Below are 14,148 nucleotides of genomic sequence, written 5' to 3' on the forward strand. Positions count from 1 at the left end.
TTATCTTTTATTTTCCCTGCTGTGAGTGAAGAAGCAGCAAACAAAAAGGAGAATGTGGGATGAAGATTAAGCTCTTTTTTCATTAGGTCAGAAAGAAGCACCTGGCTGAAAAAAAGAAACATCCTGGTAAATCCTGCCTGTCACCTCAAGCTGCAGGCTCTTCAGGGCATAAAAATGCACTGCACTTTGCCCTGGTGGCACAGCTTACACAACAACATGGGAAGGAGCTGTGGATGCCCTGCCTTCCCCTGTGATCCAGGTATGGACTCCTAGCCCCTCCAAGAAAAACTTATAGCTACTAAGTGTCAAAACCTAACTTAGGCAAGCATCACTGCACTAAGTCTTGTGTTAATTTAAAATGGAGTAAGCTGCCATGCCTAACAGTGCATTAACTGGAAGTATTAGTTTTTTTTAAGGGAGTCTAACTATTAATTTCTCTGTTTTGTCATCAGTACTATTTTCTATCTTTCAGTAGTGTCACTGCCTATAGTACTTTTAAACCTAGACCCACAGTTTAAGAAGGAAAAGAGAAAGGAATCCTAGGTGATATTAACATTTTTTCATCTTGTTTAAACTACTTTAAAAAAAAAAAAAAAAAGTAATTGTGGAAAGTCTGAAAAGTCCAGCATATCAAATAAAGCATCTTTAACATATGGTAATAGTTTGCTCAAGATGAATGTTCAAAAAAAACCCAACAAAACAAACAAACCCAACAACAACAACAAAAAACCCCAAACATACAAAAAACCCCCCCAAAAAAAGAAAACCCCAACAGAGAGGCCTCCCTCTCCTTAAAATTTCTCAAATCTGCTCATGTGCAGTTAGTTCCAAGTCAAACATGGATGACATGGCTGCAGAGAACAGTGATGGGAACAGGTTCTGAGGTTGTCAGCACCACAGGCCAAGCAGTGGCTCAACACCTGCGCAGAAATAAAAGCACTCTATCTGCAAGGTAAGTTTCCAGATGTATCTAATAAAAGCTGCTGTGTTATCATGTGATTGCTAGTCCTGGCCACAGTCTTCAATTTTTCTATAAATATGATTACAGAGTAAGGAGAAAAAAGCTGTTCAGTTCCAAGTATAGAGATTAAATTTTAAGTAGAAAGGAAAAAACTGTTTTTAGCAGCTAAGGCCCCTTTAAAATTACTTTAATTCTCAATTGCCTTTATGTTTTGGACTTGCTCATATCTGTAACAATACAAATATAATACTAAGGCTCTGGCTTACTGGCAGAGGTATAAAAAACAAGCAGGTAAGGAAACAGAACTCCTAAAACACAAAAGCAGAACCAAAATGTAACAATGCAACAACCAGGCTGTCCTTGGTGTTTGGGTCATGTATCACACCAGGCAGGTCTGATTAATTATTACTACACCAGTGCACCTTTTCTTTCTTTTTAAAATTTTCTTAATGCAGACAAGTGTATGCATCTTTGTGTAAAAACACACCATTAAAAAGCTTTCTTCTAAAATAAGTTAGTATTCTTGAAATGTGTAATGCTAATTAGGATATAAAATAATTTTAACAGGCTTTAAGAAATAGTCAGTGCTTTGCAAAGCTTGTTTGTTCAAAGGGGCAAGGCAGGATTTGCTGCACTTCATAAGTGGCACCTCTGCAAGGAAAGTTTACATAAGCAGTGCCTGTTACCTTGCACTACACTCTCCTCTGAGACAACTCCAATTTGTCTGCAGAGGAAATAGCTGTCCTTCTTTAAGAAATGGAAAGACATTTTAGAAAGGAAATGCAGAGCCAAATTTTTAGCAAAATTAATCAGTCTTGATTTTTGATTGAGTAAGGCAGACAACCACTAAATCCTTCTAGATTTTATATTTCAGTAGTCAAGACGAAAATGCCAAATATTTGTATTTACCGTTATGTTACCAAGAAATTAAACAAAACACTATGCTCTGCATTACCCGAGACTGCTGGTGAGCAAGTGACATTTACCATTGTTCTGCTTGTACTTCTGAAACCACACAGACTAAAACCTGAAGTTTTCACCCATGCAGCTCACTAATACAAAGTTGCCCATATTGTGTATGTTAACAAATAAAAACAGTCTTAAATTCCTAGGCCTTATCAAAAATAAAAGAGCTTGCTACCACTTTGTTCCTTTCCTGTCTGTGCTCTTTAGCAACTTCCACAAACAGAAGCAAGGAAAACAAACAAAAAGAATGAAACATATCCTGAGACAGAAGTCATTAATACACAATTAAATTATGAAGTTGTCTAACTCCTCCAACTGAAATTCCCAGTCAGTAACGTGTATTTTTCTATCTCTGTTGTTATTATTCCCCTTTCTCTCTTAAAGTTATTTGCAGAATTAATGTGGCTCTCATGAGCAAAGAAATTCCTATGCTGACCTAAAAATAACACAACTGAGTAGCAGAGAAAGATGGGTGATTCCCTGCTGATGACTCATGTCCACACCGGCGGTGGGAGCAGGCTCCCAGCCTCCACACTGGCAATGTCCCGCTGCAGGGGAGCCTGGCAAGGAGGGGGACATGGAGAAAGGATGGTTTTAAACACAAGGGCTTTCACCATCTGTGAAAGAAAAGCTAGCAGGTTACAGACATATTCCCCTTCAGGAAATGATTCCTCTGCTTCTCTTTCACTTCTTCAGGGACAAGGCAAAGTGGAGAGATGAGAAAGAGCCAACTGGTTTCTGCTCCTGTGCAACCCCACCCAGGTCCAGATACTCATCTCCCTTTGGATAAAAAAACCAAAAAACAACCTTTCCTGGCCTCCACACCCATGGCCTTGGGAAATAACATCCAACAGCCGCACTAATCTCTCCCATTTGCTGCAGATGAGTGATGGAAAAGCAGCAGTGCTGCGAGCCCCATTCCTGCCTCCCTCCGGGTCCTCTTGCTATCCTGCAATGCCCACTCCTGCCCCTCTCCGGGTCCTCCTGCTATCCTGCAATGCCCACTCCTGCCCCTCTCCGGGTCCTCCTGCTATCCTGCAATGCCCGCTCCTGCCTCTCTCCGGGTCCTCCTGCTGTCCTGCAATGCCCGCTCCTGCCTCCCTCGGGGTCCTCTTGCTATCCTGCAATGCCCACTCCTGCCCCTCTCCGGATCCTCCTGCTGTCCTGCAATGCCCACTCCTGCCCCTCTCCAGGTCCTCCTGCTGTCCTGCAATGCCCACTCCTGCCCCTCTCCAGGTCCTCCTGCTATCCTGCAATGCCCATTCCTGCCCCTCTCCGGGTCCTCCTGCTATCCTGCAATGCCCGCTCCTGCCTCCCTCCGGGTCCTCCTGCTATCCTGCAATGCTCGCTCCTGCCTCCTCCCCCGTAGCTCCCCAGCGTGTCTGACCCCGGAGGACCGGCTGCTCTGCCATCTCGACCTCGCCCACCGCTGTGGGGCTGTGCTGGAGCCGCAGGCAGCACCAGGAGCCAACTCCCTGCCAGCTGCAGAGGCTGCCCTCGCCTTCCCTCGGTGCCTAAGGGGACGGACACAGCCCGCTAGATGTTCAGTGCATGCTGCTTCACAGCCTCGACAAAAGAGGCACTTTTCTTTTAACTCTTCCCCCCTTCCACCGCCCCCCTGGCCGTCTGATTTTGTTACCGATGTTCTGTCGCTCTCTTTAATCTTCTCCCTCAAAGAAGCCAAGCCACCCTTGGGTGCAGCCAAGGCTGAACCCCCTGTACCAACCCTTCTATTAATAGAGGGATGCACAGCATTATGTACATTCCTACAGCTGCACTGTGGTCCAGGCAAGAAAAGTATCATGTAGGAGCCAGGAGAGACCTGATATAAACCAGGGTGATGTTGTGCTTTAGAAATTTGTCAGCATGCAGCAGAGCCAGTGTCAGCACCAGCGACTCCCCCATCAGAGTAACTCCAGTGAAATTAACTGCTGTAAGGTTTAATAAAAAGGGACAAGCCATGCTGTGTCATGTTTAAACTTCCTTTGTGTGTGAGCAAAGAAAAGTAAAAACTTCTTCCTAACGCTGTAATGAATTGCACTTACCAGCAATATTTCAACAACGCCAGATTTAAACACCTCTGCCCTCGTGATACAGTACCTTACTCTACCATTTACTTCAACACAATAACATGCAACTAAGACAAAATAATGGGAGATGGCCTGCAGACACTCATACAAAGTAGTCATTTTCTCATAATGACTTTTTTTACTTAATAAAGGCCAAAGTTTTAAAAAAACATAAGTATCAACACTTTGGCTGGACAGAATCACACAGAAAGAGATGAAGATCAACTTAAACAATGAAGGGTTTAATAGTGAGGTCAAACATATCTGAGGGGCAAAAAAACTTGACCAGAATAGTCCTCTACAGCTACCAAAATTAGAAGCTGCACAACATACAGAGTAACAGTTATTTGTGCACACCAACTCATGTGCACCTTCTGGTATTCTTTCAAGGTAAGAAAATGAAAAGCTCTTCCCATCTTCTAACACATCTTTCAAATATGAAAGCAAGTAATTCTGTAATTTTTAAATTAATAGCAAGAGTTAAAAAAGAAATCTATGTGTCTACCGTGTTAAAAAAAGGCCACTGCTTTTCATGAGTAACATAAGGAAATACATCTCCAGAGGTTTGTCTATCCTGTAAGCATCCACTGATCAGAACAGGGCTCACAAATAGGTGCAGCTGGATCTGGATTGCAGCCCCTTGCCCTTATCTACATTTGCAGGTTAAGATATGCTCAGCATGCAGACATGACTGCCAACACACTGAGCAGCACCCAGCACTCTGAGAGAGCCTGCAAATAAACAAATCCTGCTCCTTAGGATCAGGCAGGCGTGCTAATAACCTCTTTTGGCTCAGCCCCTTTTCCCTCCTGCATGCCCTTTTACAAGCAGCTTTCCTCTACAGTCAGCTTTGCATTTACCCACTTTCTATTCTGGCAGCCAAGCTAAGATATTTAACAGCATGTGACACAGCACACAGTTTCACATGAAAGCATCACTCCCTGTGTCCATTCACCAGCCAATATTTTTATCCGGCTGCTCTGGATTCTCAGTTTCCTCACACAATGAGCTCCCTGATGTGAGCTGACCACTTCTAGGCCAGTGTTGGCCTCGCGCTGCTCTTCAGATGTTTCCCAGCTCTCTTTTCTGAACAGGAACTTCAGAAGGCATGTAACATGCAGTTCTGTTCTGCTTTTGCAAGACAACCCACTGATTCTACTTCTCCATTTGCTCAGTAAAAGGATGCATTCACCAGTTTGCTTGCATACCCTCTCCTCTGGCTCACCAAGAATTGTGTTGTACTGCAGCATATTTCTGGTCACAGAATTCACCAGAGCTGGACTTCATCATCATCAGCTGTCTCATGGCATTGCTCCTGCACTGAAAATGCTGCCAGCAAGCGATTAGGAGTTGGTTCCTAGTTTCTATCAGAAAGACATTGAGCAAACAGCTTGAGAGCTGAATTGGCAATGTCACACCACTGCCCCCTGCCACCTCCATCTTTGGCTGTAACAAGTTTTGTAGCATTAACTGTGTTAGTACTCAGTAACTCCAGAGCAATTTCTACCTAAACTGTCCTTGCTGGTACAATCTCAGTGACTAAAAAAGGAAGTACTAGGCCCAAAATATAGTATGCCAAAAGCAGAGCTCAAGGAGGTCCATGAACATGTGTTATGCTGGAGTGCTCTCCATCCCTCTCAACAACTGTGTAGGATACAACAACCTCAGAATTATCCATCTTCATTAAAAGAGCATACTGTTTCTTATTTTGAAATGCTAACAAGGAATGAGGCCATGTGCACATCAACAGTTGTGACAGAGAGAAAAGTAGTATATAACCTCACAATGCTGAATGAAGATGACTTGTCATTGATCCTTCAAGTTGCTTCCAATAATAGCAGTGTCAACTAGCTGGAAGAAGCTTCCTCTTCCCACCATGAACCCATAGTCTTGTCTCAGAGTAAAATTAATTGCAAACAACATCTAGTTTTCAAACACCTTCACCCCTGCTTCACATTTGTAGCATCACTAACACTCTCTTCCCACAAAAGGCTTGCCACGTGTAGAGAGCAGTGTGCTTCAGAATAAGGAAGCCAGAAGGATTATCCCTACTATATAAGGAGAGAACAGATAGAAAGTGAATTCCTAAACTTGCTTAGATAGGCATTTGCAAAAACAGGAATGGCACTATGGTATTTTTCTGGTTGTTTTCTTTTTTTTCCTTTTAACATTCAGTTCAATGTACTTTTACATGGTCAGACTACTGCTTCAAAAATCTAATATTGTACTAGTCTTTTCTACTGGTGATAATGCCTGAAATAATCTCCATACTTGAAATCTCCATTAATTTATTTTCTTTCCTATTTTATCTCCCTAAAGCCAGGGTGCAGAACTGCCTTGAAGAACAGTAACTGGGCAATAAACACGCCATATTCTAAGTAGCTGATATCTTTTTCACCCAAAGCCCACTTCCTCTTGTCTTGACTTAAATGGAGTTGCTCATGCACATTGTCTAAAATGATTAAAGACTGGGACATAGGTCCAGGTGCCTAGCAGCATCCCACCACACACTGAAGAATGTGGATGTGCTGGCAAAGGGGGCAACCTGGTGACCAACCTGGTGACCAATTGCAAGCTGCACATGACAGATATCTTCAATTTACCCACAGAGTCCAGCAGACCATTCCTATGGCATTTAAGTTGTCTACTCCATATTGGTGAAGCCAGGTAACACCAAGAAACAACAACAGCATTTTTCACCCATAAGTGTTTTCAAAAACAAGACCTCACAGTGGTTACCCTGGCAAAACTAGAGGCAGATGATCACAGATCCTAATGGTCAGACTCCTAACACCTTTCTTTCCAAGGCCTGAGTTCTTCTGTTGCTGAGCCTGTTACTAACCTGGGTTCAAAACAATAGCTTTCCATGGCAGTGTTCAACCTCTACACAATTTCAGCAAAACAAACCTGGGCAGGCTGTTTTGAAGAACAAGGTAGGCTGTAAACAGCTTTTGGTGTCCTTTGTTTGGAGGTTTTACAGAAGCACATAACCCTGGGGGAAGAGAACTGCTTTTGTTGACCTTGTGAAAATATGGCCAGGATTTTCAAGTTACAAAGCTTAATATATTAAATCACTGTTTGGACAGGCTCTGTAGAAGGTCAAAAACTTAATCTCCCCTGAATCTATTAATGGCAACTGGTTCTGGTCACCAGGTCAGCTGTGTGACATAGGCAGAGAGTAACTTTCACACTGCAATGTCTTATTTCTTATATCTTACAAAAATATAGCAAAACCAAATCTTGTAACTGGAGGCAATGCCATACTGAACCAGCTGTGATGAGAAAGCCTCATGATATTCATTAAGAAGCAACCTTTTACCACATTCAAACTGCACAACTATCCTGGCTGAGAAATGATATTGGAATGAGTCTAACACCATAACCAGCTCCCTCCTCCTCTCCTCAGGAAGATACCTAGGCATGAGAGGCAGCATAATTGCCTCTTTGCTGCTGTGAGGAAGGAAAAATTAAAAATACTTTAGCTCTTGGTACAGCATACTGCACAAAACCTCCTGGAGGAGAAGAAGAGGAAATAAAAAGGGTATGCTCTGGCTACAGTGAAATCCAAGAGAGGAATTTTATAGTTCATATACTTTTTTTTAAAAGCCACACATTTTACTTTAAGCTTGTTCCATTGTATTTGCCAAAAGAAAGAGGAGAAACCCAGCATAGCATCTGGAGAGGTTTCTCCCCGGGAAATCCTCACATCTCCTCTGCTTACACTGCTGACGTTGCTCAGAGCTGTCAGGTGACCTTTACAAGCACAGTTTCACATCTGACAGCAACTCTGAGCCACTAAAGTTTCCAGAGAAACTCCCCTGCTCTGTGAGGTTTCTCATTTTCGCGATTGGCTGTGCAGCGTTTCAGCTCTCTGCTAATTATACCAACACTCAGATACAAACTCACCAAAATAGACAGTGTCCTGAGGCCCCAGCTGCAGGGAAGCAGACTTCTTTAAATAATCCAGGTAGAGAGGCCAAGGGGGTCAGAAAGCGCTCCTGGGCCACCCCCCACTGCTAATGGGCATTGCAGACAACCTTGCCGGGGGGGGGGGGGGGGGGGGGGGCAGCTCTTGTCTTTAATTAGGGTGCAAGGCACAGGGCTTCAAAGGGACAGCGACTGACCAGGGGGTGTAATGCCATGAAGGAGATGCAGTGCCACAGCCCACTGTCAATGGGACAAAGGGCCCTATTATTACTCTCAAGACCAGGGCAGTTCCTACCGTAATTAGGAGACAAAGATGCACCATTTAGGATTTTACATAATCAAGAGATACTCTCCCAAGCAGGAGCCCCTCTCACACAATCAGTGGATTAAGAATTGTTTATTCTGCTGCAAGTAAACAATGAGGTGCTCACTGCTCTGGGTTTTACATGAAAAAGCATTTTTAGGCAAGACAATGGGGAGTGTCTTCTCATCTGACTTTGAACAGCTAACCCTGTGATTTAAAGTTGTTCATTTGACAGTATCTGGAAGGGTGATGGCCCACCCTGTAAATTAGCTGCTCACATACTAATCCCAGGGCTGCTAGACAGCTTTACCTTTTCTGCTACTTAGCAGAGGGTGGTGGGGACGGGACAGACTCAGACAGCTCTAGGGGCAAGAGGCTGTATTTGCACAGCAGCACTGAAATGGTGGGATTAAAGAACCACAGAGAAGCCAGGCAGAAGCTCCTGCCCACCCTGGCACCTTGCCTCAGCCACGGATGTATCCCTGCAGGGAGGCTGGTGCCACCATCAAGACAGTGCACAAACTGGTGCACTGCTTCAGAGCCAGTTTGCAATCCTTTATATAGGAGCTGGGGAAGCAAAAGGGAATTGGATGTTTGACCTGTACCTTTACAACGAAAGGCACTGGCTAGGCAGATTGAGCATCACTTATTTTTGATCATGACAAAACAGTCTCTCCTGGGCTACTGCCTACTGCAGTAGTTCCAAATTAATCACAAATCCTGAGTATCTGGCTCTGGGATACACAACCTTCCTCGCAGGTCCTCATCAAGTGACTCTGCTTTTACAATATGGGCAATAAAAGGAGACTGGGGGTGTTACACTCCCTGCCCTTTGCTCACAACAGTTACTGTGCTTTTTTGCTTGTTTAAACTTTTAACAAGAGTTACTTCCCCTTGTCTTCTACAATAAGGCAACAACAGGATTTGATGGAAGCCTTCTAACATTCTGCAGTTTGCTTCCCTGTCACAAGTACCCCCGTACACGCAAGTCTCCTGCTCTACTACTCTAGCAAAATATTCTCATTTCTTCGGCTCTCTCACTCAAAAAAACACCCTTAAGCCTCACCAAATGGACCTCAATCACTTGTACTCAGGACTGAGAAAGGCATGCTACTTTCTCTGTGTCTTGTTGAATCCTATAAACAGTATTGCAGAACCCTGGGAACCAGGGGATTACAGCCCCTGCTGGCCACGGATTTTAACCCATTTCGTTTGGGATGAAAGAGTCACCTTAACAGCAGTCCAAACTGCTCTGCTTACTAGAGGATTTTCTAGTCAGGCTGGGCCAGGCAGACAGTGTCATTTGACTTGTCTAGGCTAGGACAAAAGGTGTGGTTTAAACCAGATGGGCAGGCTAAGTTGCACCTTAATGTATTAGCTGCCCAGAAAGGACCACATCTTCCTTGTTCTGTCTTCACTGACACGTCTTAAATGGCTGAGGCAAATACCTGACAAAACCCCCTTACTATCACCTAGACAATTCTATAAAGATAAGCATTCCAGCACTACTCTTAAACCATACCCATGGAGCTTGACAACTGTGACTTTGATTTAGGGACACGTTCCAGTCTTTGCTGCTCAGCAGAATCAAGGGTAGCAAAATCCATTTCAGGAGAATATTATCCCAAAGCAAGTCTAATGCCAGAGCATGAGCTGCATAAGGAGGAACAGCATGTCTGCACAGCCACTGTGTCTTTCTGCCTTGCCACAGCAGACTGCAAAGCTGCCAAGCTAGAAGGATATTCTATTATCTTATCAAAGCAGGAAAATGCACCTCTCCACTCAGGTCCATGGGGTATAACTTTGCAAAGAGGTTCTATCTTCAGAGAAGCTTCAACATGAGGGTAATGAGCTAATATGTCAGCTGCTTTCTCTAAGGCATGAAGTGTAAGGCAAAATTGTTCAAGACTCCATTTTGTAGGGGTTACAGAGCTCTTACTGGAAAACAACCGTTCCAGCTTTGATCTATAATGAAAATTTACCTCATTTACTTCAGAAACAGCAAAGTATGTTTAATTAACTACTGTTGAATGGACCAAGCTTTCAACTCTTTTCCCCAGTAACTGCAACATTAACAATGCCTTTAAAAAGTATTTTACATGTATTTACAAAGGTTTTCTAAACAAAAATTTAGGAAACGGAAAATTTAATAGAATTAATCCAATTTAATAGAATGGGATGCCTCTGCTCCGTGTCATTCTATTAAGAACCTGTATCCAGAAGTGAATGTTGATATTTCAAGATGCTGAATTCTTCACCCATTCCAAAAGATCATTAGAGTCAAATGTCCCAAAATAAGTTTAAAATATTGTCTGTTTTCAGAAGCTTGTCAATCTCCTTTCTACATGTTTCAACTAGACATGAAAAATTTCTTTTAGATCTTCATGTATCTGGCTCTACATTTTTCTGTGGTAAAAAAAAGGAAATAAAACAGTTTCAGGAGTCCCAGAGGCAATTACTTGAATCAAAACACAACATTCAAGCACCTTCCCTAACAATTAATAAATAAGTTTTCCTTGGTAGGAAAAGCTCATTTAAGCCAAAGTCCACATCATTCCCTAACCTCAAAAGGCAGAAAAGCATAAAACATTTTGTTGAAAGTCTGAAAGCAGAAACTCATCTACCTTCACTCACTCCAATGACTGAAAAACCCTTCCTATCCAGCTGCTGCCTTCTCCACACAGAATCATCTCATAGGATGACACCTCAATACTTTTATCAAGTTTTTTTATCAAGTTTTAAGCATCTTCAGTTTATCTTGTTAAAATTTTGCAGTGTTGGCATTTTACAGTTTTATGTAACAGTGATGTGTTTCAATGGGATGAAGAAGGGCTTTAATTTTTTCTAAAAACATTTCCAGCTATTAACTGGCAAGATTTCCTGTATTTCCAAAAAATAATTAAATTAAGCCCTACAGCACCCTGGTGACACAAGATGAGGCAAACTATTTAAAAACCTGCTCAAAACCACAAAGGAGGGCAGCTAAGAGTGCAGGGGGCTGAGGGGCTCCTGCCCCTCCACAGCGGGCTTCTTTAAGCTGTCTGGTGACCACAGACACTCTGGCCACTATCTCTTACCTCAATGAATTATCTGGATGTGTTTCCATGTGGGACTCCAGTCCATACTTGCAAAAAAAGTCTTTGAAACACACTGGACAATGATAAACTTCATCATCAGCCCTCTTATCCCCTTCACCGGAATGGCCATCCTCGAGAACCTTCAGAAAAAGGGAAAAGAAAAACCTCACTAGACCAAATCATAAGCAACAAACCAAACTTGCAATCCATTCAAAGTCTTTCTCTCACAAAAAGTTGCAGGCTTCATGTGTAACCTTGCTGCAAGCAAATACAAAAGCATTTCTTAAGAAAGATGTAAGTGCCAGAGCCTTGGCACGTGTAAGAACACGCATGATAGAAAAGGAGGCTCAGTAGGAGATAAAGTGCGCAGCTGAGTCACAGATATATCAGTTCTAATGAGGAACTGTGATTTGAAGAACTTATAAACCCATGTGTTCATATACCACTGAACTAGCATTCCTCTCCCTGCAGAAAGCCAGGAGAGCTGTCAGCCTAAATTATTTATGCCACTGAGATACTGCCAACTGCTAAGTCAAGTGGTTCAGGGAGAAGCAATGAACTTCTGCACTTCTGCATGTTTTCTATACTTCTCTTCTGATTAGAGGGAGAAAAGCATGCACAGAGCGAGGGATACTGTGCTAAATGGAACTGCTACTAGCTTGCCATTTAGAGATAGTAAGTGGAGAGTTAAGTTTGGCAGACAACATACATTTTGTACAAATGACTGAGATGTGTTAAAGTATTTTATAAACAGAACCCTAACGGAAACGTCTAGCCCTCAAATAAATATTTTCTGGTCGCTCTTGTAACTCCAGTAAGGTAGGATTATGCTACTGTGAAAGGGAAATGTACTGCAGATTTTTTTTCCCTCCAGATCTAGGCAAAAACAGACTTAATCTGCTACTGCTTTCGAAGTAAAAATTGTTTGTTTTTTTTTTTTTTTAAGTTTAAATCACCATCCTCTACGAATACTACAAAATATATGGGAGGGGAAATAAAGCTAGGGGAAAAGCTGCAACAGCAAAGGAATAGTACATCCTCTTGTCATCCAACAATAAATACTTATAAATCAGAAGCAAATTCAAAAATTTAGGCAATAAAGAATTTTAAAAATTGAACTATTTCAATCTTTGAAATTAGAAAATAATGTTCAATCCCAGACAACTATGTTGGCTACACAGGATAAGCAAGGCAACTCATATACAGAGCTGCAACAAGTCTGTGCTGACTGCACAAACTGAGCAGCTGACAATTTAGGAGGTAACCAGGAACATCTTTTGCTTCATGCCCCATAAAGAACCTTTTTTGCAGGTGTCCTCTCCTCTCTGTCCAGCTCAGCATCGTGACTGAACTTCCGTTTCGAAGACAATCGCCTGCGCTTCAGTGGCGAGGGGGGAGTGGTGCTCGCTGTGCTGTTTGGATCCTTCTCATGAATCTTCATGTGCCTGAGCAGGAGGGGGAAGAAGACACCATCAGCAGGCAAATCTGGGGCAGGAAGTCCAATGTAAATTTTAATGCCAACACCACTTCTAAGGTTTGCCTTTAAAGGACACCATCAGCTATCCCATAAACTGCCCTTTGCAGTGCCTGGGCCTGTGAGGGGCTGCAGCAGGGAGCCCACAAGCTTTCCCCCATGTCCCAACTCCCAGCACGACACTTGCCCTGCTAACATCTATTTCTATGAGCACCGTGCCCATTCTCCACCATCCATGAGGTCCTGGTTCTGCCTAAACCTGCTCAGCAATCCACATACCCAGCCTCCCTGTCTTGTGGCAGTCTAGTAAGCAAAAGCCTGCAGCTTAGCATTCACTTCTCTCAGTGCAAAAAAAGCACCTCATCTTCAACCGGCTCTCTGTCTAGAGTTTGAGACTGTACCTCAAATAGATCTGCATATGCCAACACCAGAGCAACATGTCTTAAATATATTTGTTTCCTTCTCATCCTTAACACAGTGTTGGACCCCAGTATCAAATTTCAAGTGCAGCTTTGAAGTCAGGATTATCTGGTCCCACTGTTACAGTGCACTAGGTATGGCTTGCAAAACTCTGTACTGCCAAGGCATGCTCACAAACCTGCTTTCCCAGGAAAACAACTATTTCTTGTCACAAAGACACAGGAAAAGGCAAAGTAACAGAATTACTCAGAAAGCAATATCATTAATATCTGTTTACCTGACCCACTTGCCTCTTGGTTTTCTGTATTTTCAACCTGAGGAAGCCACTGTTGTCTAGTTCCCTTCAGTTAGATGGAAGGTATTGCTGCCATGCTTTTTTTTCTGACAACTCAAAGCTCAAATTTCAATTTTCTTTTTTTTTTTTTTTTTTGAGATATGACCTTTAACCTCACCTCAAATTTATACTGCTATTGGGAAAAAAAATCAAATGTATGCTCCACATACAATGGAAATTTTTTGCTCCTAACAGCTAGATATGTGAGTGCAGGAGGGAGCTGCCATTTGTCCCTGACTGACTTCAAAGAAACACAATGGAGACAATATTAATGGCACTTGGGCAAATCTTTCAGAAGTCACATCCACAACTCAGCTCAGGATAGTGCCATTAAACATGACTGCACAATATCATGTTGTAACATGAGAGAATGTTGTAACCCAGACAAGCCTTGCATGTCCTCGTAACTGCTTTGGTGTTATGATATAAAATCTGTTTTAGTTTTGGATGCCAAGGGCATGATGCTTTGAGATAACACACTGGACCAAACTGACCCACAGCAGACCCCACTGGAGCTGCTGGGAAGACTGTCTCATCACACAATGCTTTTTTTAAGCTCGGAAGCTTAAAAAAAAATAAGGCTTCTAAATCACTGTCTCAAAGTATAGCCTGTCTC

The 14,148-nt window shown here is 42.7% G+C and overlaps 1 protein-coding gene across 1 annotated transcript in view; it reads right to left on the bottom strand.

The window, feature by feature from the left end:
- The window catches only part of RREB1 (ras responsive element binding protein 1), a 77,547-nt gene that overhangs the window by 27,209 nt on the left and 36,190 nt on the right, over positions 1-14,148 (bottom strand). Inside the window, exons 6-7 of the mRNA XM_058811624.1 lie at positions 12,605-12,749; positions 11,305-11,444 (exon numbers count right to left, since the gene is read on the bottom strand). Coding sequence (XP_058667607.1) covers positions 11,305-11,444; positions 12,605-12,749 — 285 coding nt within the window. The remainder of the gene's footprint in view (positions 1-11,304; positions 11,445-12,604; positions 12,750-14,148) is intronic.

This window comes from Ammospiza caudacuta, chromosome 1 (assembly GCF_027887145.1).
Source record: "Ammospiza caudacuta isolate bAmmCau1 chromosome 1, bAmmCau1.pri, whole genome shotgun sequence".
Lineage (NCBI taxonomy): Eukaryota > Metazoa > Chordata > Aves > Passeriformes > Passerellidae > Ammospiza > Ammospiza caudacuta.